Raw genomic sequence first — 21,264 nt, 5'->3', positions numbered from 1 at the left:
CTGAGCCACTGCGCCCGCCCCCGTTGGAAAAGGAGGGGGGAGGGGACACCGCAAGCCCCGCCGGCGCGCTCCTGCGCGCCGCCCGGTTGGTTAATTGCTCGCAAAATGCAAATGCTTTCATGGCGTCATCTCCGCCGAAGGGAAGGGGGTGCCATACGGGCACGGCTTTTCGTCTGGCTTGCAAGTAAGTGAGCCCTGGCCGAAATTGCTCTCTTGCTGCAGGCCCGCCGTCGCACCTGCGCTCGGCCGACCGCGGCCAGATTGACGGAGAAGACAGAGGCCGAGGGACACTTGCGCGTCGGCGGGAGTTTACAGGCTATCGCTTCTCGGCCTTTTGGCTAAGATCAAGTGTAGTATCTGTTCTTATCAGTTTAATATCTGATACGTCCCCTATCTGGGGACCAAATATTAAATTGATTTTTGGAACAGGGAGATGGAACAGGGGCTTGCTCCGTCCACTCCACGCATCGACCTGGTATTGCAGTGCTTCCGGGAGCGGTGCAGCTTCCCCTCTTTGGGGTGGGAAGTCGCAAAAGTCAAAAGCAGAAAAAGTTTTCGCACCACTTTCAGCCGTGCTGTCTTTCCTTTGTAGAGCCGCTCGGGCTCGCCCTTTTCGTGCCGCCGCCTTACTTTTCACCCGCTCGCTGGCCGGCCGCGCCGCAGGCTAAGCAGCCGCCTTCGGGGGTGTTTTTCGCTCTGCGTTTGCATGTCAAAATTGTGTTTTTCTTTCTTATTTGCATATGGGGACGTGCCCTGGATTTCAGGGCGGGGCCTCGCCACCTTTCCCGCTCTGCAGCTGACCTGGACCGTGCTGCACCCTGTTGGATTTCTGAGCCACTGCGCCCGCCCCCGTTGGAAAAGGAGGGGGGAGGGGACACCGCAAGCCCCGCCGGCGCGCTCCTGCGCGCCGCCCGGTTGGTTAATTGCTCGCAAAATGCAAATGCTTTCATGGCGTCATCTCCGCCGAAGGGAAGGGGGTGCCATACGGGCACGGCTTTTCGTCTGGCTTGCAAGTAAGTAAGCCCTGGCCGAAATTGCTCTCTTGCTGCAGGCCCGCCGTCGCACCTGCGCTCGGCCGACCGCGGCCAGATTGACGGAGAAGACAGAGGCCGAGGGACACTTGCGCGTCGGCGGGAGTTTACAGGCTATCGCTTCTCGGCCTTTTGGCTAAGATCAAGTGTAGTATCTGTTCACTGAGGGGCTGAAACCAGTGGAAAAACCCCCCCTCGGGCCGCATGACGTACAAGTGTGTTAATTGTAAAGCACTTGTAATCTGTGAATGTAAATAGAGTACTGTACTGCATTCATGTGCATTATTAAGCCATATATAATACGGTTGGTGGATTGTAATGTAATGTATTTTGAGAAATGTTGGAATGCATCTCGGCCCCCCTTGGGCTGTATGATTGATAAAACATGTAATGAAAATGTACCTGTTTGTGTAAAGAGAGTACCATGTACTGCTTTCATCTGTAATATGATTTGTGGAGTGTATATTGTTATATATTGAAACATGCTTTGATATATGTAATGATAAATGTAATGTAATTTGTAAATTGAGTGCCATGTGCTGAAGTTAATTTGCACTGTACCAGATGTGGACTGCATTGTCATGTACATGAACAAAGATTTTTATGAATAAAGCATATATATTGAAATAAAAAAAAAAATCTGTTCTTATCAGTTTAATATCTGATACGTCCCCTATCTGGGGACCAAATATTAAATTGATTTTTGGAACAGGGAGATGGAACAGGGGCTTGCTCCGTCCACTCCACGCATCGACCTGGTATTGCAGTGCTTCCGGGAGCGGTGCAGCTTCCCCTCTTTGGGGTGGGAAGTCGCAAAAGTCAAAAGCAGAAAAAGTTTTCGCACCACTTTCAGCCGTGCTGTCTTTCCTTTGTAGAGCCGCTCGGGCTCGCCCTTGTCGTGCCGCCGCCTTACTTTTCACCCGCTCGCTGGCCGGCCGCGCCGCAGGCTAAGCAGCCGCCTTCGGGGGTGTTTTTCGCTCTGCGTTTGCATGTCAAAATTGTGTTTTTCTTTCTTATTTGCATATGGGGACGTGCCCTGGATTTCAGGGCGGGGCCTCGCCACCTTTCCCGCTGACCTGGACCGTGCTGCACCCTGTTGGATTTCTGAGCCACTGCGCCCGCCCCCGTTGGAAAAGGAGGGGGGAGGGGACACTGCAAGCCCCGCCGGCGCGCTCCTGCGCGCCGCCCGGTTGGTTAATTGCTCGCAAAATGCAAATGCTTTCATGGCGTCATCTCCGCCGAAGGGAAGGGGGTGCCATACGGGCACGGCTTTTCGTCTGGCTTGCAAGTAAGTAAGCCCTGGCCGAAATTGCTCTCTTGCTGCAGGCCCGCCGTCGCACCTGCGCTCGGCCGACCGCGGCCAGATTGACGGAGAAGACAGAGGCCGAGGGACACTTGCGCGTCGGCGGGAGTTTACAGGCTATCGCTTCTCGGCCTTTTGGCTAAGATCAAGTGTAGTATCTGTTCTTATCAGTTTAATATCTGATACGTCCCCTATCTGGGGACCAAATATTAAATTGATTTTTGGAACAGGGAGATGGAACAGGGGCTTGCTCCGTCCACTCCACGCATCGACCTGGTATTGCAGTGCTTCCGGGAGCGGTGCAGCTTCCCCTCTTTGGGGTGGGAAGTCGCAAAAGTCAAAAGCAGAAAAAGTTTTCGCACCACTTTCAGCCGTGCTGTCTTTCCTTTGTAGAGCCGCTCGGGCTCGCCCTTGTCGTGCCGCCGCCTTACTTTTCACCCGCTCGCTGGCCGGCCGCGCCGCAGGCTAAGCAGCCGCCTTCGGGGGTGTTTTTCGCTCTGCGTTTGCATGTCAAAATTGTGTTTTTCTTTCTTATTTGCATATGGGGACGTGCCCTGGATTTCAGGGCGGGGCCTCGCCACCTTTCCCGCTCTGCAGCTGACCTGGACCGTGCTGCACCCTGTTGGATTTCTGAGCCACTGCGCCCGCCCCCGTTGGAAAAGGAGGGGGGAGGGGACACCGCAAGCCCCGCCGGCGCGCTCCTGCGCGCCGCCCGGTTGGTTAATTGCTCGCAAAATGCAAATGCTTTCATGGCGTCATCTCCGCCGAAGGGAAGGGGGTGCCATACGGGCACGGCTTTTCGTCTGGCTTGCAAGTAAGTAAGCCCTGGCCGAAATTGCTCTCTTGCTGCAGGCCCGCCGTCGCACCTGCGCTCGGCCGACCGCGGCCAGATTGACGGAGAAGACAGAGGCCGAGGGACACTTGCGCGTCGGCGGGAGTTTACAGGCTATCGCTTCTCGGCCTTTTGGCTAAGATCAAGTGTAGTATCTGTTCTTATCAGTTTAATATCTGATACGTCCCCTATCTGGGGACCAAATATTAAATTGATTTTTGGAACAGGGAGATGGAACAGGGGCTTGCTCCGTCCACTCCACGCATCGACCTGGTATTGCAGTGCTTCCGGGAGCGGTGCAGCTTCCCCTCTTTGGGGTGGGAAGTCGCAAAAGTCAAAAGCAGAAAAAGTTTTCGCACCACTTTCAGCCGTGCTGTCTTTCCTTTGTAGAGCCGCTCGGGCTCGCCCTTGTCGTGCCGCCGCCTTACTTTTCACCCGCTCGCTGGCCGGCCGCGCCGCAGGCTAAGCAGCCGCCTTCGGGGGTGTTTTTCGCTCTGCGTTTGCATGTCAAAATTGTGTTTTTCTTTCTTATTTGCATATGGGGACGTGCCCTGGATTTCAGGGCGGGGCCTCGCCACCTTTCCCGCTCTGCAGCTGACCTGGACCGTGCTGCACCCTGTTGGATTTCTGAGCCACTGCGCCCGCCCCCGTTGGAAAAGGAGGGGGGAGGGGACACCGCAAGCCCCGCCGGCGCGCTCCTGCGCGCCGCCCGGTTGGTTAATTGCTCGCAAAATGCAAATGCTTTCATGGCGTCATCTCCGCCGAAGGGAAGGGGGTGCCATACGGGCACGGCTTTTCGTCTGGCTTGCAAGTAAGTAAGCCCTGGCCGAAATTGCTCTCTTGCTGCAGGCCCGCCGTCGCACCTGCGCTCGGCCGACCGCGGCCAGATTGACGGAGAAGACAGAGGCCGAGGGACACTTGCGCGTCGGCGGGAGTTTACAGGCTATCGCTTCTCGGCCTTTTGGCTAAGATCAAGTGTAGTATCTGTTCTTATCAGTTTAATATCTGATACGTCCCCTATCTGGGGACCAAATATTAAATTGATTTTTGGAACAGGGAGATGGAACAGGGGCTTGCTCCGTCCACTCCACGCATCGACCTGGTATTGCAGTGCTTCCGGGAGCGGTGCAGCTTCCCCTCTTTGGGGTGGGAAGTCGCAAAAGTCAAAAGCAGAAAAAGTTTTCGCACCACTTTCAGCCGTGCTGTCTTTCCTTTGTAGAGCCGCTCGGGCTCGCCCTTGTCGTGCCGCCGCCTTACTTTTCACCCGCTCGCTGGCCGGCCGCGCCGCAGGCTAAGCAGCCGCCTTCGGGGGTGTTTTTCGCTCTGCGTTTGCATGTCAAAATTGTGTTTTTCTTTCTTATTTGCATATGGGGACGTGCCCTGGATTTCAGGGCGGGGCCTCGCCACCTTTCCCGCTCTGCAGCTGACCTGGACCGTGCTGCACCCTGTTGGATTTCTGAGCCACTGCGCCCGCCCCCGTTGGAAAAGGAGGGGGGAGGGGACACCGCAAGCCCCGCCGGCGCGCTCCTGCGCGCCGCCCGGTTGGTTAATTGCTCGCAAAATGCAAATGCTTTCATGGCGTCATCTCCGCCGAAGGGAAGGGGGTGCCATACGGGCACGGCTTTTCGTCTGGCTTGCAAGTAAGTAAGCCCTGGCCGAAATTGCTCTCTTGCTGCAGGCCCGCCGTCGCACCTGCGCTCGGCCGACCGCGGCCAGATTGACGGAGAAGACAGAGGCCGAGGGACACTTGCGCGTCGGCGGGAGTTTACAGGCTATCGCTTCTCGGCCTTTTGGCTAAGATCAAGTGTAGTATCTGTTCTTATCAGTTTAATATCTGATACGTCCCCTATCTGGGGACCAAATATTAAATTGATTTTTGGAACAGGGAGATGGAACAGGGGCTTGCTCCGTCCACTCCACGCATCGACCTGGTATTGCAGTGCTTCCGGGAGCGGTGCAGCTTCCCCTCTTTGGGGTGGGAAGTCGCAAAAGTCAAAAGCAGAAAAAGTTTTCGCACCACTTTCAGCCGTGCTGTCTTTCCTTTGTAGAGCCGCTCGGGCTCGCCCTTGTCGTGCCGCCGCCTTACTTTTCACCCGCTCGCTGGCCGGCCGCGCCGCAGGCTAAGCAGCCGCCTTCGGGGGTGTTTTTCGCTCTGCGTTTGCATGTCAAAATTGTGTTTTTCTTTCTTATTTGCATATGGGGACGTGCCCTGGATTTCAGGGCGGGGCCTCGCCACCTTTCCCGCTCTGCAGCTGACCTGGACCGTGCTGCACCCTGTTGGATTTCTGAGCCACTGCGCCCGCCCCCGTTGGAAAAGGAGGGGGGAGGGGACACCGCAAGCCCCGCCGGCGCGCTCCTGCGCGCCGCCCGGTTGGTTAATTGCTCGCAAAATGCAAATGCTTTCATGGCGTCATCTCCGCCGAAGGGAAGGGGGTGCCATACGGGCACGGCTTTTCGTCTGGCTTGCAAGTAAGTAAGCCCTGGCCGAAATTGCTCTCTTGCTGCAGGCCCGCCGTCGCACCTGCGCTCGGCCGACCGCGGCCAGATTGACGGAGAAGACAGAGGCCGAGGGACACTTGCGCGTCGGCGGGAGTTTACAGGCTATCGCTTCTCGGCCTTTTGGCTAAGATCAAGTGTAGTATCTGTTCTTATCGAAAATGGACCGTGTCCGGAGGGACACGATGTACAAATCTCCAGAGAAAGGGGGAAAGAACGTACCAAACGTCGCCCTCATCCTGATGGCCACCTTTGTGTGCGGCTGCATCAAACTGTGCACGGACCCTCAGTACGCAAACACCAAGTGTCACTACGTGCTGAGGTTCTACCTGACCCCGGTGTTGCGAAGGATGGGTCTGGCGACGCTGCCGCGGAACGCTCCATCCAGTTGGACCGTGCCAGACCACCTGTCCTTCGTGGAAAAGTTTTTCACGGCAAACACCTTTGACCACAAAGCTGTCAAGCAGTGGTCAGCACGAAACGTCCTCGAGACCCTACGGGAAAAGGAGATGGTAGATCCTCTCGGATGGTTCCCTGAGCAGACTGTCGAAGTCATTTGGCAGAATGCCTCATCGCCAGAACTCACAAACAAGCACCAAGACGTAGCTTGGCTGGTGGTGAGAAGGGCCCTCCCCGTCAGATCCTTCATGCACTCCCGACGTCTCTGCTCCACCGCACGCTGTCCGCGAGGAGGCTGCGCTTGGGACGAGACCGTCATCCATCTCCTTCTGGAATGTGCCTTTGCACAGAAGGTCTGGAAAGAGATGCAGTGGTCTTTGTCGAGGTTCATCCCGAGAAGCTCGGTAACACAGGACTCTGTGCTCTACGGACTGTTCCCAGGGACGCACACCGAGACAAACATCAACTGCTGCTGGAAGATCATCAACTCGGTGAAAGACGCCCTTTGGTCTGCCCGAAACTTGTTGGTCTTCCAGAGCAAGGAAATGTCCACGACCGAGTGTTGCAGATTGGCACATTCCAAGGTCCGGGAGTACGTGCTGAGGGACGCACTAAAGGTTGGTGCCGTCGCCGCCAAGGCACGATGGGGAATGGCCACAGTTTAAGGCCCTCCCGCCAGTGTACACTGAGGGGCTGGAACCAGTGGAAACCCCCCCCTCGGGCCGCATGACGTACAAGTGTGTTAATTGTAAAGCACTTGTAATCTGTGAATGTAAATAGAGTACCATGTACTGCATTCATGTGCATTATTAAGCCATATATAATACGGTTGGTGGATTGTAATGAAATGTATTTTGAGAAATGTTGGAATGCATCTCGGCCCCCCTTGGGCTGTATGACTGATAAAACATGTAATGAAAATGTACCTGTTTGTGTAAAGAGAGTACCATGTACTGCTTTCATCTGTAATATGATTTGTGGAGTGTATATTGTTATATATTGAAACATGCTTTGATATATGTAATGATAAATGTAATGTAATTTGTAAATTGAGTGCCATGTGCTGAAGTTAATTTGCACTGTACCAGATGTGGACTGCATTGTCATGTACATGAACAAAGATTTTTATGAATAAAGCATATATATTGAAATAAAAAAAAAAATCTGTTCTTATCAGTTTAATATCTGATACGTCCCCTATCTGGGGACCAAATATTAAATTGATTTTTGGAACAGGGAGATGGAACAGGGGCTTGCTCCGTCCACTCCACGCATCGACCTGGTATTGCAGTGCTTCCGGGAGCGGTGCAGCTTCCCCTCTTTGGGGTGGGAAGTCGCAAAAGTCAAAAGCAGAAAAAGTTTTCGCACCACTTTCAGCCGTGCTGTCTTTCCTTTGTAGAGCCGCTCGCCCTTGTCGTGCCGCCGCCTTACTTTTCACCCGCTCGCTGGCCGGCCGCGCCGCAGGCTAAGCAGCCGCCTTCGGGGGTGTTTTTCGCTCTGCGTTTGCATGTCAAAATTGTGTTTTTCTTTCTTATTTGCATATGGGGACGTGCCCTGGATTTCAGGGCGGGGCCTCGCCACCTTTCCCGCTCTGCAGCTGACCTGGACCGTGCTGCACCCTGTTGGATTTCTGAGCCACTGCGCCCGCCCCCGTTGGAAAAGGAGGGGGGAGGGGACACCGCAAGCCCCGCCGGCGCGCTCCTGCGCGCCGCCCGGTTGGTTAATTGCTCGCAAAATGCAAATGCTTTCATGGCGTCATCTCCGCCGAAGGGAAGGGGGTGCCATACGGGCACGGCTTTTCGTCTGGCTTGCAAGTAAGTAAGCCCTGGCCGAAATTGCTCTCTTGCTGCAGGCCCGCCGTCGCACCTGCGCTCGGCCGACCGCGGCCAGATTGACGGAGAAGACAGAGGCCGAGGGACACTTGCGCGTCGGCGGGAGTTTACAGGCTATCGCTTCTCGGCCTTTTGGCTAAGATCAAGTGTAGTATCTGTTCTTATCAGTTTAATATCTGATACGTCCCCTATCTGGGGACCAAATATTAAATTGATTTTTGGAACAGGGAGATGGAACAGGGGCTTGCTCCGTCCACTCCACGCATCGACCTGGTATTGCAGTGCTTCCGGGAGCGGTGCAGCTTCCCCTCTTTGGGGTGGGAAGTCGCAAAAGTCAAAAGCAGAAAAAGTTTTCGCACCACTTTCAGCCGTGCTGTCTTTCCTTTGTAGAGCCGCTCGGGCTCGCCCTTGTCGTGCCGCCGCCTTACTTTTCACCCGCTCGCTGGCCGGCCGCGCCGCAGGCTAAGCAGCCGCCTTCGGGGGTGTTTTTCGCTCTGCGTTTGCATGTCAAAATTGTGTTTTTCTTTCTTATTTGCATATGGGGACGTGCCCTGGATTTCAGGGCGGGGCCTCGCCACCTTTCCCGCTCTGCAGCTGACCTGGACCGTGCTGCACCCTGTTGGATTTCTGAGCCACTGCGCCCGCCCCCGTTGGAAAAGGAGGGGGGAGGGGACACCGCAAGCCCCGCTCCTGCGCGCCGCCCGGTTGGTTAATTGCTCGCAAAATGCAAATGCTTTCATGGCGTCATCTCCGCCGAAGGGAAGGGGGTGCCATACGGGCACGGCTTTTCGTCTGGCTTGCAAGTAAGTGAGCCCTGGCCGAAATTGCTCTCTTGCTGCAGGCCCGCCGTCGCACCTGCGCTCGGCCGACCGCGGCCAGATTGACGGAGAAGACAGAGGCCGAGGGACACTTGCGCGTCGGCGGGAGTTTACAGGCTATCGCTTCTCGGCCTTTTGGCTAAGATCAAGTGTAGTATCTGTTCTTATCAGTTTAATATCTGATACGTCCCCTATCTGGGGACCAAATATTAAATTGATTTTTGGAACAGGGAGATGGAACAGGGGCTTGCTCCGTCCACTCCACGCATCGACCTGGTATTGCAGTGCTTCCGGGAGCGGTGCAGCTTCCCCTCTTTGGGGTGGGAAGTCGCAAAAGTCAAAAGCAGAAAAAGTTTTCGCACCACTTTCAGCCGTGCTGTCTTTCCTTTGTAGAGCCGCTCGGGCTCGCCCTTGTCGTGCCGCCGCCTTACTTTTCACCCGCTCGCTGGCCGGCCGCGCCGCAGGCTAAGCAGCCGCCTTCGGGGGTGTTTTTCGCTCTGCGTTTGCATGTCAAAATTGTGTTTTTCTTTCTTATTTGCATATGGGGACGTGCCCTGGATTTCAGGGCGGGGCCTCGCCACCTTTCCCGCTCTGCAGCTGACCTGGACCGTGCTGCACCCTGTTGGATTTCTGAGCCACTGCGCCCGCCCCCGTTGGAAAAGGAGGGGGGAGGGGACACCGCAAGCCCCGCCGGCGCGCTCCTGCGCGCCGCCCGGTTGGTTAATTGCTCGCAAAATGCAAATGCTTTCATGGCGTCATCTCCGCCGAAGGGAAGGGGGTGCCATACGGGCACGGCTTTTCGTCTGGCTTGCAAGTAAGTAAGCCCTGGCCGAAATTGCTCTCTTGCTGCAGGCCCGCCGTCGCACCTGCGCTCGGCCGACCGCGGCCAGATTGACGGAGAAGACAGAGGCCGAGGGACACTTGCGCGTCGGCGGGAGTTTACAGGCTATCGCTTCTCGGCCTTTTGGCTAAGATCAAGTGTAGTATCTGTTCTTATCAGTTTAATATCTGATACGTCCCCTATCTGGGGACCAAATATTAAATTGATTTTTGGAACAGGGAGATGGAACAGGGGCTTGCTCCGTCCACTCCACGCATCGACCTGGTATTGCAGTGCTTCCGGGAGCGGTGCAGCTTCCCCTCTTTGGGGTGGGAAGTCGCAAAAGTCAAAAGCAGAAAAAGTTTTCGCACCACTTTCAGCCGTGCTGTCTTTCCTTTGTAGAGCCGCTCGGGCTCGCCCTTGTCGTGCCGCCGCCTTACTTTTCACCCGCTCGCTGGCCGGCCGCGCCGCAGGCTAAGCAGCCGCCTTCGGGGGTGTTTTTCGCTCTGCGTTTGCATGTCAAAATTGTGTTTTTCTTTCTTATTTGCATATGGGGACGTGCCCTGGATTTCAGGGCGGGGCCTCGCCACCTTTCCCGCTCTGCAGCTGACCTGGACCGTGCTGCACCCTGTTGGATTTCTGAGCCACTGCGCCCGCCCCCGTTGGAAAAGGAGGGGGGAGGGGACACCGCAAGCCCCGCCGGCGCGCTCCTGCGCGCCGCCCGGTTGGTTAATTGCTCGCAAAATGCAAATGCTTTCATGGCGTCATCTCCGCCGAAGGGAAGGGGGTGCCATACGGGCACGGCTTTTCGTCTGGCTTGCAAGTAAGTAAGCCCTGGCCGAAATTGCTCTCTTGCTGCAGGCCCGCCGTCGCACCTGCGCTCGGCCGACCGCGGCCAGATTGACGGAGAAGACAGAGGCCGAGGGACACTTGCGCGTCGGCGGGAGTTTACAGGCTATCGCTTCTCGGCCTTTTGGCTAAGATCAAGTGTAGTATCTGTTCTTATCAGTTTAATATCTGATACGTCCCCTATCTGGGGACCAAATATTAAATTGATTTTTGGAACAGGGAGATGGAACAGGGGCTTGCTCCGTCCACTCCACGCATCGACCTGGTATTGCAGTGCTTCCGGGAGCGGTGCAGCTTGCCCTCTTTGGGGTGGGAAGTCGCAAAAGTCAAAAGCAGAAAAAGTTTTCGCACCACTTTCAGCCGTGCTGTCTTTCCTTTGTAGAGCCGCTCGGGCTCGCCCTTGTCGTGCCGCCGCCTTACTTTTCACCCGCTCGCTGGCCGGCCGCGCCGCAGGCTAAGCAGCCGCCTTCGGGGGTGTTTTTCGCTCTGCGTTTGCATGTCAAAATTGTGTTTTTCTTTCTTATTTGCATATGGGGACGTGCCCTGGATTTCAGGGCGGGGCCTCGCCACCTTTCCCGCTCTGCAGCTGACCTGGACCGTGCTGCACCCTGTTGGATTTCTGAGCCACTGCGCCCGCCCCCGTTGGAAAAGGAGGGGGGAGGGGACACCGCAAGCCCCGCCGGCGCGCTCCTGCGCGCCGCCCGGTTGGTTAATTGCTCGCAAAATGCAAATGCTTTCATGGCGTCATCTCCGCCGAAGGGAAGGGGGTGCCATACGGGCACGGCTTTTCGTCTGGCTTGCAAGTAAGTAAGCCCTGGCCGAAATTGCTCTCTTGCTGCAGGCCCGCCGTCGCACCTGCGCTCGGCCGACCGCGGCCAGATTGACGGAGAAGACAGAGGCCGAGGGACACTTGCGCGTCGGCGGGAGTTTACAGGCTATCGCTTCTCGGCCTTTTGGCTAAGATCAAGTGTAGTATCTGTTCTTATCGAAAATGGACCGTGTCCGGAGGGACACGATGTACAAATCTCCAGAGAAAGGGGGAAAGAACGTACCAAACGTCGCCCTCATCCTGATGGCCACCTTTGTGTGCGGCTGCATCAAACTGTGCACGGACCCTCAGTACGCAAACACCAAGTGTCACTACGTGCTGAGGTTCTACCTGACCCCGGTGTTGCGAAGGATGGGTCTGGCGACGCTGCCGCGGAACGCTCCATCCAGTTGGACCGTGCCAGACCACCTGTCCTTCGTGGAAAAGTTTTTCACGGCAAACACCTTTGACCACAAAGCTGTCAAGCAGTGGTCAGCACGAAACGTCCTCGAGACCCTACGGGAAAAGGAGATGGTAGATCCTCTCGGATGGTTCCCTGAGCAGACTGTCGAAGTCATTTGGCAGAATGCCTCATCGCCAGAACTCACAAACAAGCACCAAGACGTAGCTTGGCTGGTGGTGAGAAGGGCCCTCCCCGTCAGATCCTTCATGCACTCCCGACGTCTCTGCTCCACCGCACGCTGTCCGCGAGGAGGCTGCGCTTGGGACGAGACCGTCATCCATCTCCTTCTGGAATGTGCCTTTGCACAGAAGGTCTGGAAAGAGATGCAGTGGTCTTTGTCGAGGTTCATCCCGAGAAGCTCGGTAACACAGGACTCTGTGCTCTACGGACTGTTCCCAGGGACGCACACCGAGACAAACATCAACTGCTGCTGGAAGATCATCAACTCGGTGAAAGACGCCCTTTGGTCTGCCCGAAACTTGTTGGTCTTCCAGAGCAAGGAAATGTCCACGACCGAGTGTTGCAGATTGGCACATTCCAAGGTCCGGGAGTACGTGCTGAGGGACGCACTAAAGGTTGGTGCCGTCGCCGCCAAGGCACGATGGGGAATGGCCACAGTTTAAGGCCCTCCCGCCAGTGTACACTGAGGGGCTGGAACCAGTGGAAACCCCCCCCTCGGGCCGCATGACGTACAAGTGTGTTAATTGTAAAGCACTTGTAATCTGTGAATGTAAATAGAGTACCATGTACTGCATTCATGTGCATTATTAAGCCATATATAATACGGTTGGTGGATTGTAATGAAATGTATTTTGAGAAATGTTGGAATGCATCTCGGCCCCCCTTGGGCTGTATGACTGATAAAACATGTAATGAAAATGTACCTGTTTGTGTAAAGAGAGTACCATGTACTGCTTTCATCTGTAATATGATTTGTGGAGTGTATATTGTTATATATTGAAACATGCTTTGATATATGTAATGATAAATGTAATGTAATTTGTAAATTGAGTGCCATGTGCTGAAGTTAATTTGCACTGTACCAGATGTGGACTGCATTGTCATGTACATGAACAAAGATTTTTATGAATAAAGCATATATATTGAAATAAAAAAAAAAATCTGTTCTTATCAGTTTAATATCTGATACGTCCCCTATCTGGGGACCAAATATTAAATTGATTTTTGGAACAGGGAGATGGAACAGGGGCTTGCTCCGTCCACTCCACGCATCGAACTGGTATTGCAGTGCTTCCGGGAGCGGTGCAGCTTCCCCTCTTTGGGGTGGGAAGTCGCAAAAGTCAAAAGCAGAAAAAGTTTTCGCACCACTTTCAGCCGTGCTGTCTTTCCTTTGTAGAGCCGCTCGCCCTTGTCGTGCCGCCGCCTTACTTTTCACCCGCTCGCTGGCCGGCCGCGCCGCAGGCTAAGCAGCCGCCTTCGGGGGTGTTTTTCGCTCTGCGTTTGCATGTCAAAATTGTGTTTTTCTTTCTTATTTGCATATGGGGACGTGCCCTGGATTTCAGGGCGGGGCCTCGCCACCTTTCCCGCTCTGCAGCTGACCTGGACCGTGCTGCACCCTGTTGGATTTCTGAGCCACTGCGCCCGCCCCCGTTGGAAAAGGAGGGGGGAGGGGACACCGCAAGCCCCGCCGGCGCGCTCCTGCGCGCCGCCCGGTTGGTTAATTGCTCGCAAAATGCAAATGCTTTCATGGCGTCATCTCCGCCGAAGGGAAGGGGGTGCCATACGGGCACGGCTTTTCGTCTGGCTTGCAAGTAAGTAAGCCCTGGCCGAAATTGCTCTCTTGCTGCAGGCCCGCCGTCGCACCTGCGCTCGGCCGACCGCGGCCAGATTGACGGAGAAGACAGAGGCCGAGGGACACTTGCGCGTCGGTGGGAGTTTACAGGCTATCGCTTCTCGGCCTTTTGGCTAAGATCAAGTGTAGTATCTGTTCTTATCAGTTTAATATCTGATACGTCCCCTATCTGGGGACCAAATATTAAATTGATTTTTGGAACAGGGAGATGGAACAGGGGCTTGCTCCGTCCACTCCACGCATCGACCTGGTATTGCAGTGCTTCCGGGAGCGGTGCAGCTTCCCCTCTTTGGGGTGGGAAGTCGCAAAAGTCAAAAGCAGAAAAAGTTTTCGCACCACTTTCAGCCGTGCTGTCTTTCCTTTGTAGAGCCGCTCGGGCTCGCCCTTGTCGTGCCGCCGCCTTACTTTTCACCCGCTCGCTGGCCGGCCGCGCCGCAGGCTAAGCAGCCGCCTTCGGGGGTGTTTTTCGCTCTGCGTTTGCATGTCAAAATTGTGTTTTTCTTTCTTATTTGCATATGGGGACGTGCCCTGGATTTCAGGGCGGGGCCTCGCCACCTTTCCCGCTCTGCAGCTGACCTGGACCGTGCTGCACCCTGTTGGATTTCTGAGCCACTGCGCCCGCCCCCGTTGGAAAAGGAGGGGGGAGGGGACACCGCAAGCCCCGCCGGCGCGCTCCTGCGCGCCGCCCGGTTGGTTAATTGCTCGCAAAATGCAAATGCTTTCATGGCGTCATCTCCGCCGAAGGGAAGGGGGTGCCATACGGGCACGGCTTTTCGTCTGGCTTGCAAGTAAGTAAGCCCTGGCCGAAATTGCTCTCTTGCTGCAGGCCCGCCGTCGCACCTGCGCTCGGCCGACCGCGGCCAGATTGACGGAGAAGACAGAGGCCGAGGGACACTTGCGCGTCGGCGGGAGTTTGCAGGCTATCGCTTCTCGGCCTTTTGGCTAAGATCAAGTGTAGTATCTGTTTGATTCTGATGCTAATTGACCTTGTGTCGCGATACTGGTGTTTCTGGTTTGGCTGCATTTTCATGCTGGCTTCGGCCTTGATCCAATCAGAGCAGAGCGATCTGCATAGATGGCGACTGAGGAAGCAGTGAGCGAGGAAACCCGAGAAAGGAGCTATCGGGAGCAGAAACCGAGGCCGCCGGAGGAGGAGCGATTGCGGGAGCCCGGAGTGGAGAGCGACCTGCAGCGCGAGGTGGCGGCCGACCATGCAGCGAGGTCGAGAGCCTGTAGCGGAGAGCGATCGGCAGGCGAGAGGGCGGCCAACGAAGGAGCGAGCTCGGGAGGCCGGGGCGGAGAGCGATTGGCAGGCATGACGTCGGCCAATGAGGAAGCGAGCCCGGGACTCCAGGGCGGAGAGCGATTGGCAGGCGAGACGAGGGCCAAGCAAGCAGCAAGCTTGGCAGCCCGGGGCAGAGAGCGATTGGCAGGCGCGACGGCGGCCAATGGAACAGCGAGCTCGAGAGCCTGGAGTGACGGGCGACCTGCAAGCGAGATTGCAGCAAACCGAGGAGCGAGACAGGGAGTCCGGAACACTGTCCGAGTCACAGTGAAGAAGGTGGAGGGACAATCGCCCATCGACCGCTCCCTTTTTGTGAAGAGGATCTTGACCGGATGCTGCGGATTCCAAGTTGCGGACATCTTCGCTCTGCAGGATTTCCCCAGCAGTGGACATTTTGATGTGACGTTCAGGAACGTCGCGGCATGCCTGAAATTTCTGCAGGCAGTTAAGGAAAAGGGGAGTGAAACGCTGCTTTCAGTTATGACTGCCGAGCCTCTATTCACTCTCCCAACACAAAGAAACCGGGTGGTCACTGTACACATGTACAACCCGCACATCCCTGTGGTCGATGTGCTGACGTTCCTCGGCAGATACGTCGACAGTGTCGGGAACAGCGTTGACGTAAATGACCTGTTTGGGATCTGGACCAGCAAACGCCAGATCAAAGTAACCCTGAAAGTGGATGCCAAAGGAGCCATCCAGCACCTCCCCTCCAGCTTCGCCATCGGTGGAAGCCGGGGCTACATGGTGTACGCGGGACAACCCAGGGTGTGTCGAACCTGCGGGAGATCCGGGCACGTGGCGGCGACCTGCACTGTCACCATCTGTCGCAACTGCAAGCAGGAAGGCCACCAGACGAAGGATTGCAAGGAGAGCAAGTGCTGCAACTTGTGCGGGGAGACAGGCCATCTCTACAAGGCCTGCCCAAGGCGCAGCAGCAGCTATGCGCAGGCAATTAAAGGACCTGTCAACAAGGCCGCCTCAAAGGAGACCAGCACCGCTCCCACCGCAGAGGCCCTCACTGGAAACGACCAAACCCAGGCAACCAGCACTCAGCCTCCTCCCCAACAGCCAGAGACCATGGAAGAGGAGGCAGCTGGAGAACAACAACTGGGAGAATGGCAGGAGGTCAAACGAAAGAACAAGAAAAAAAGCCTCCCCCAAAGAGAGAGGCCGCCAAAGTCCAGGCCTGTGGAAAAAAGGCGGCACTCGCCCCAAACGGGCAACACCAGCAGCTGCTCATCTGATGAGGAAGGGCAAGAAAAGAACAGTCACCAACAACAAAAAAAGTGGCTGAGCGAAAAGAAAGAAACAGGAGTGATCACCGTGCCCCAGAACACCGGTAGCAACGAAGGGCACAACGCAGCCCAGCTCCAGACCGCCGGGAGCGGCCAAGTTCTCGACGCTCCCCAGCTCCAGACCGCCGGGAGTGGCCAAGTGCCCGACGCTCCCCAGCTCCAGACCGCCGGGAGTGGCCAAGTTCCCGACGCTCCCCAGCTCCAGACCGCCGGGAGTGGCCAAGTGCCCAACGCTCCCCAGCTCCAGACCGCCGGGAGTGGCCAAGTGCCTGACGCTCCCCAGCTCCAGACCGCCGGGAGCGGCCAAGTGCCCGACGCTCCCCAGCTCCAGACCGCCGGGAGCGGCCAAGAGCCCGACGCTCCCCAGCTACAGACTGCCGGGAGCGGCCAAGTGCCCGACGCTCCCCAGCTCCAGACAACCGGGAGCAGCGGAGCGTCCACCATCCCCCAGCTCCGGGAAACCGGGAGCAATGAAGCGACCGATGCACACCTGCTCCGGGAAACCGGGAGCCACGACACCACAGACGACAGGCTGAGGGAAGAACCATCCACGAATGAGGAAGAAGACTTCTTCTCACCGCCGTCATCCCCCTGCCGGTACAGCAACCCCTCAAGAGACCAGGGCGAGTTCCTCAGCCCAGGGCAAGTACAGTTTTTCTCTGACACTGTGTGTATGCAGGTCCAGCCCCAAGGGATGGAAACAGCATAAAGGACTGCTTATTAAAATGGGACTTGAACTCTATTTAAAATTTAAAATGGGTTTAAAAATTGCAAGCATAAACGTGCGTAGCATCAAAAGCACGACGCGATGTGTTTCCACCTTGGGGTACCTTGCCAAGGTCAAGGCCGACCTACTGTTCCTGCAGGAGTGCGGCCTACCGCACTTCAGCAACTACAGGCAGTGGTCGCGATGGTGGCCCCACGGCCAATCGATCTGGTCAGGAGGCAACGATTGCCGTGCCTCCGGCCTGGGTATTCTGCTGCGGGGAGGTGACTTCACCATCACCGAAGTTAAGGAGGTAGTGGGTGGCCGCCTCCTCGTAGCAGACGTACTGTACAAGAACGCCCCGCTCAGGCTGATCAATGTGTACGCCCCGACTCTCAAGAACGAGCGGCTGGCCGTCTTCCAGCAGCTACCGCTGCTGCTGGCGACGTCCAGGCCGGTTATTCTGGGCGGTGACTTCAACTGCATCATCGATGCGGCTGGGCGATCCGGCAGAGCCGACAGCAAACTGGACGCCACGTCCAGACTCCTGATGGAAGCGGTAAAAGACGCCAAGCTGCACGACATCTTCAGCAACCCTGCAGATGGAGCGCCGCGCAGATACACCTGGTCCAGGCCAGACGGGTCTGTCCGTTCCAGGATAGACTTCCTGTTTGTGTCCCAAGCTCTCTCGGTCAGATCCACCGACGTCAAGCCGGTGTTCTTCTCTGACCACTGCCTCTTACTAGCCGACTGTCACCCACAGGAAGACCAGAAAGTAGGCAGAGGGATATGGAAGCTGAACGTGAAACTGTTGACCCCAGAAAACATTGAGGAACTCAAAAGGGATTACAAAGGTTGGAGAACCGTGAAACCCCTCTTTGATTCCCCGGCGCACTGGTGGGAAACGATCAAGACGAACATCAAGAGGTTCTTCATCCTCAAAGGTGTTCAGAAGGCGAGAGAGGGACAGAGGGAAATGTCCCGACTCCAGAAAAGCATGCAGAATCTGCTCCTGCTGCAGTCGATGGGAGTCAATGTCGGGGAGGAACTCCAAGAGGTGAAGGGCCAGCAAGCCTCGCTCTATGCCTCAGAGTCCTCCAAGATCATCTTCCGCTCCAGAGTCCGCTCCGTGGAGCAGGACGAGACGTGCTCGCGTTTCTTCTTCCAAAAGGTACACAGAGGGAGCTCTGTGATCCACAGCCTGAAGGAGGAAGACGGCTCTGTGACGTCCTCGCAGCCTGACATGCGAAGGATCAGCAAATCCTTTTATGCCGGGCTGTACGACGCGAAGCCCACAGACAGCGCGGCCTCCCAGTCTTTCCTGTCGTCTATCTCGGAGGTGCTAGACGACAGCAAGCGGGAGAGTCTGGATCACCCGCTAACTCTGGACGAGCTGACAAAGGCCGTCCAGTCCTTCGAGACGAGTAAAACTCCCGGAAGCGACGGCCTACCGGTCGAGTTGTATTCGGCTCTGTGGGACTGGATGGGCCCAGACCTGCTGGAAGTGTACGGGGGTATGCTTCTGGCTGGCAGCATGTCAGAATCGATGAGGAAAGGCATCATCACCCTCATCTACAAGCAGAAAGGGGAGAGGGAAGAAATCAGAAACTGGCGGCCCATTTCGCTGCTTAATGTGGACTACAAGATTCTGTCCAAGGTCATCGCCAACAGGGTCAAGTCTGCTCTGGAGCTGGTGATCCACCCAGATCAGACCTGTGCCGTACCCGGCAGGAAGATCTCTGATAGCCTCGCGCTACTCAGGGATACGATCGCCTACGTGCGGGACAGGGGGGTGCACACCTGCTTAATCAGCTTGGACCAGGAGAAGGCTTTCGACAGAATATCGCACACGTACATGATGGACGTGCTCTCCAAAATGGGGTTTGGGGAGGGAATCTGCAATTGGATCCAACTGCTCTACACAGACATCAGTAGCGCAGTCCTAATCAACGGGTGGGAATCAGAAAGCTTCCCGATCAAATCTGGAGTCAGGCAGGGCTGTCCTCTCTCCTCCGTCTTGTTCGTGTGTTGTATCGAACCCTTTGCCCAATCCATCAGAAGGGATTCGAGCATTGGAGGGGTGACGATCCCAGGCAGCGGAGGCACTCAGGTTAAGACCTCCCTGTACATGGATGACGTCGCCGTCTTTTGCTCGGATCCGCTGTCGGTCCGCAGACTGCTGAGCATCTGCGACCAATTTGAACTGGCCTCGGGAGCGAAAGTAAATCGCAGCAAAAGCGAGGCCATGTTCTTTGGGAACTGGGCCGACCGATCCTTTGTCCCCTTCACCGTCAGGTCAGATTACCTGAAGGTGCTGGGAATATGGTTCGGAGCGGCTGGGGCATGCACAAAAAACTGGGAGGAGCGTATCTCCAAGGCACGCCAGAAACTGGGAATGTGGGAGCAGCGCTCCCTGTCGATCGTGGGAAGGAACCTGGTCATCAGGTGCGAAGTGCTGTCAGTGCTGCTGTACGTGGCGCAGGTGTGGCCCATACCCCGACCCTGCGCCGCCGCAGTCACCCGAGCCGTCTTCCACTTTATCTGGAGATCGAAAATGGACCGTGTCCGGAGGGACACGATGTACAAATCTCCAGAGAAAGGGGGAAAGAACGTACCAAACGTCGCCCTCATCCTGATGGCCACCTTTGTGTGCGGCTGCATCAAACTGTGCACGGACCCTCAGTACGCAAACACCAAGTGTCACTACGTGCTGAGGTTCTACCTGACCCCGGTGTTGCGAAGGATGGGTCTGGCGACGCTGCCGCGGAACGCTCCATCCAGTTGGACCGTGCCAGACCACCTGTCCTTCGTGGAAAAGTTTTTCACGGCAAACACCTTTGACCACAAAGCTGTCAAGCAGTGGTCAGCACGAAACGTCCTCGAGACCCTACGGGAAAAGGAGATGGTAGATCCTCTCGGATGGTTCCCTGAGCAGACTGTCGAAGTCATTTGGCAGAATGCCTCATCGCCAGAACTCACAAACAAGCACCAAGACGTAGCTTGGCTGGTGGTGAGAAGGGCCCTCCCCGTCAGATCCTTCATGCACTCCCGACGTCTCTGCTCCACCGCACGCTGTCCGCGAGGAGGCTGCGCTTGGGACGAGACCGTCATCCATCTCCTTCTGGAATGTGCCTTTGCACAGAAGGTCTGGAAAGAGATGCAGTGGTCTTTGTCGAGGTTCATCCCGAGCAGCTCGGTAACACAGGACTCTGTGCTCTACGGACTGTTCCCAGGGACGCACACCGAGACAAACATCAACTGCTGCTGGAAGATCATCAACTCGGTGAAAGACGCCCTTTGGTCTGCCCGAAACTTGCTGATCTTCCAGAGCAAGGAGATGTCCACGACCGAGTGTTGCAGATTGGCACATTCCAAGGTCCGGGAGTACGTGCTGAGGGACGCACTAAAGGTTGGTGCCGCCGCCGCCAAGGCACGATGGGGAAGGGCCACAGTTTAAGGCCCTCCCGCCAGTGTACACTGAGGGGCTGAAACCAGTGGAAAACCCCCCCTCGGGCCGCATGACGTACAAGTGTGTTAATTGTAAAGCACTTGTAACCTGTGAATGTAAATAGAGTACCATGTATTGCATTCATGTGTATTATTAAGCCATATATAATACGGTTGGTGGATTGTAATGTAATGTATTTTGAGAAATGTTGGAATGCACCTCGGCCCCCCTTGGCCTGTATGACTTATAAAACATGTAATGAAAATGTACCTGTTTGTGTAAAGAGAGTACCATGTACTGCTTTCATCTGTAATATGATTTGTGGAGTGTATATTGTTATATATTGAAACATGCTTTGATATATGTAATGATAAATGTAATGTAATTTGTAAATTGAGTGCCATGTGCTGAAGTTAATTTGCACTGTACCAGATGTGGACTGCATTGTCATGTACATGAACAAAGATTTTTATGAATAAAGCATATATATTGAAATAAAAAAAAAAAAAATAAAAAAAATCTGTTCTTATCAGTTTAATATCTGATACGTCCCCTATCTGGGGACCAAATATTAAATTGATTTTTGGAACAGGGAGATGGAACAGGGGCTTGCTCCGTCCACTCCACGCATCGACCTGGTATTGCAGTGCTTCCGGGAGCGGTGCAGCTTCCCCTCTTTGGGGTGGGAAGTCGCAAAAGTCAAAAGCAGAAAAAGTTTTCGCACCACTTTCAGCCGTGCTGTCTTTCCTTTGTAGAGCCGCTCGGGCTCGCCCTTGTCGTGCCGCCGCCTTACTTTTCACCCGCTCGCTGGCCGGCCGCGCCGCAGGCTAAGCAGCCGCCTTCGGGGGTGTTTTTCGCTCTGCGTTTGCATGTCAAAATTGTGTTTTTCTTTCTTATTTGCATATGGGGACGTGCCCTGGATTTCAGGGCGGGGCCTCGCCACCTTTCCCGCTCTGCAGCTGACCTGGACCGTGCTGCACCCTGTTGGATTTCTGAGCCACTGCGCCCGCCCCCGTTGGAAAAGGAGGGGGGAGGGGACACCGCAAGCCCCGCCGGCGCGCTC

The 21,264-nt window shown here is 55.7% G+C and overlaps 2 protein-coding genes, 13 non-coding genes and 5 pseudogenes across 15 annotated transcripts; all 20 read left to right on the top strand.

Annotated features, from left to right (window-relative positions):
• The first annotated feature begins 318 nt into the window (after positions 1-318).
• On the top strand, positions 319-509 carry LOC147099131 (U2 spliceosomal RNA). The gene has a single exon (XR_015074106.1). It is a non-coding gene; the product is annotated as a U2 spliceosomal RNA (small nuclear RNA).
• A 638-nt stretch (positions 510-1,147) lies between these two features.
• LOC147099130 (U2 spliceosomal RNA) lies at positions 1,148-1,355 on the top strand (annotated as a pseudogene).
• A 269-nt stretch (positions 1,356-1,624) lies between these two features.
• On the top strand, positions 1,625-1,823 carry LOC147099129 (U2 spliceosomal RNA). Its single transcript, XR_015074102.1, has one exon. It is a non-coding gene; the product is annotated as a U2 spliceosomal RNA (small nuclear RNA).
• Positions 1,824-2,453: 630 nt separating this feature from the next.
• Positions 2,454-2,644, top strand: LOC147099128 (U2 spliceosomal RNA). The gene has a single exon (XR_015074097.1). It is a non-coding gene; the product is annotated as a U2 spliceosomal RNA (small nuclear RNA).
• A 638-nt stretch (positions 2,645-3,282) lies between these two features.
• Positions 3,283-3,473, top strand: LOC147099127 (U2 spliceosomal RNA). The gene has a single exon (XR_015074095.1). It is a non-coding gene; the product is annotated as a U2 spliceosomal RNA (small nuclear RNA).
• A 638-nt stretch (positions 3,474-4,111) lies between these two features.
• LOC147099126 (U2 spliceosomal RNA) lies at positions 4,112-4,302 on the top strand. Its single transcript, XR_015074085.1, has one exon. It is a non-coding gene; the product is annotated as a U2 spliceosomal RNA (small nuclear RNA).
• A 638-nt stretch (positions 4,303-4,940) lies between these two features.
• LOC147099125 (U2 spliceosomal RNA) lies at positions 4,941-5,131 on the top strand. The gene has a single exon (XR_015074074.1). It is a non-coding gene; the product is annotated as a U2 spliceosomal RNA (small nuclear RNA).
• Positions 5,132-5,769: 638 nt separating this feature from the next.
• LOC147099124 (U2 spliceosomal RNA) lies at positions 5,770-5,861 on the top strand (annotated as a pseudogene).
• A 1,317-nt stretch (positions 5,862-7,178) lies between these two features.
• On the top strand, positions 7,179-7,377 carry LOC147099123 (U2 spliceosomal RNA). Its single transcript, XR_015074101.1, has one exon. It is a non-coding gene; the product is annotated as a U2 spliceosomal RNA (small nuclear RNA).
• A 632-nt stretch (positions 7,378-8,009) lies between these two features.
• On the top strand, positions 8,010-8,200 carry LOC147099122 (U2 spliceosomal RNA). The gene has a single exon (XR_015074063.1). It is a non-coding gene; the product is annotated as a U2 spliceosomal RNA (small nuclear RNA).
• Positions 8,201-8,830: 630 nt separating this feature from the next.
• Positions 8,831-9,021, top strand: LOC147099121 (U2 spliceosomal RNA). Its single transcript, XR_015074051.1, has one exon. It is a non-coding gene; the product is annotated as a U2 spliceosomal RNA (small nuclear RNA).
• Positions 9,022-9,659: 638 nt separating this feature from the next.
• LOC147099120 (U2 spliceosomal RNA) lies at positions 9,660-9,850 on the top strand. Its single transcript, XR_015074040.1, has one exon. It is a non-coding gene; the product is annotated as a U2 spliceosomal RNA (small nuclear RNA).
• Positions 9,851-10,488: 638 nt separating this feature from the next.
• LOC147099119 (U2 spliceosomal RNA) lies at positions 10,489-10,679 on the top strand. The gene has a single exon (XR_015074081.1). It is a non-coding gene; the product is annotated as a U2 spliceosomal RNA (small nuclear RNA).
• Positions 10,680-11,317: 638 nt separating this feature from the next.
• LOC147099118 (U2 spliceosomal RNA) lies at positions 11,318-11,409 on the top strand (annotated as a pseudogene).
• Positions 11,410-12,726: 1,317 nt separating this feature from the next.
• LOC147099117 (U2 spliceosomal RNA) lies at positions 12,727-12,925 on the top strand. Its single transcript, XR_015074116.1, has one exon. It is a non-coding gene; the product is annotated as a U2 spliceosomal RNA (small nuclear RNA).
• Positions 12,926-13,557: 632 nt separating this feature from the next.
• On the top strand, positions 13,558-13,748 carry LOC147099116 (U2 spliceosomal RNA). Its single transcript, XR_015074029.1, has one exon. It is a non-coding gene; the product is annotated as a U2 spliceosomal RNA (small nuclear RNA).
• A 638-nt stretch (positions 13,749-14,386) lies between these two features.
• LOC147099115 (U2 spliceosomal RNA) lies at positions 14,387-14,521 on the top strand (annotated as a pseudogene).
• An 18-nt stretch (positions 14,522-14,539) lies between these two features.
• On the top strand, positions 14,540-16,756 carry LOC147099114 (uncharacterized). Its single transcript, XM_085969187.1, has 2 exons — positions 14,540-16,129; positions 16,457-16,756. The coding sequence occupies exons 1-2, from the start codon at positions 14,540-14,542 to the stop codon at positions 16,754-16,756; spliced, it is 1,890 nt and encodes a 629-aa protein (XP_085825313.1).
• A 2,125-nt stretch (positions 16,757-18,881) lies between these two features.
• On the top strand, positions 18,882-20,210 carry LOC147099113 (uncharacterized). Its single transcript, XM_085969284.1, has one exon. The coding sequence runs from the start codon at positions 18,882-18,884 to the stop codon at positions 20,208-20,210; it is 1,329 nt and encodes a 442-aa protein (XP_085825410.1).
• A 452-nt stretch (positions 20,211-20,662) lies between these two features.
• Positions 20,663-20,873, top strand: LOC147099112 (U2 spliceosomal RNA; annotated as a pseudogene).
• Positions 20,874-21,264: the final 391 nt, after the last annotated feature.

The sequence above is a fragment of the Somniosus microcephalus genome, chromosome 28, assembly GCF_052327205.1.
Source record: "Somniosus microcephalus isolate GS21.2 chromosome 28, FLI_Smic_1.0, whole genome shotgun sequence".
Classification (NCBI taxonomy): domain Eukaryota; kingdom Metazoa; phylum Chordata; class Chondrichthyes; order Squaliformes; family Somniosidae; genus Somniosus; species Somniosus microcephalus.
The sequence above is the reverse complement of the archived record's forward strand: the minus strand, read 5'-3'. Positions and strand labels throughout refer to the sequence as shown.

Bases quoted from the DNA above. Each gene is read 5' to 3' on its own strand.
- LOC147099114 (XM_085969187.1), top strand. From the start codon at position 14,540: ATGGCGACTGAGGAAGCAGTGAGCGAGGAAACCCGAGAAAGGAGCTAT. The intron at 16,130-16,456 runs GCCGGGAGCGGC...GACGCTCCCCAG, and splicing joins ACGCAGCCCAGCTCCAGACC to CTCCAGACAACCGGGAGCAG.
- LOC147099113 (XM_085969284.1), top strand. From the start codon at position 18,882: ATGGATGACGTCGCCGTCTTTTGCTCGGATCCGCTGTCGGTCCGCAGA.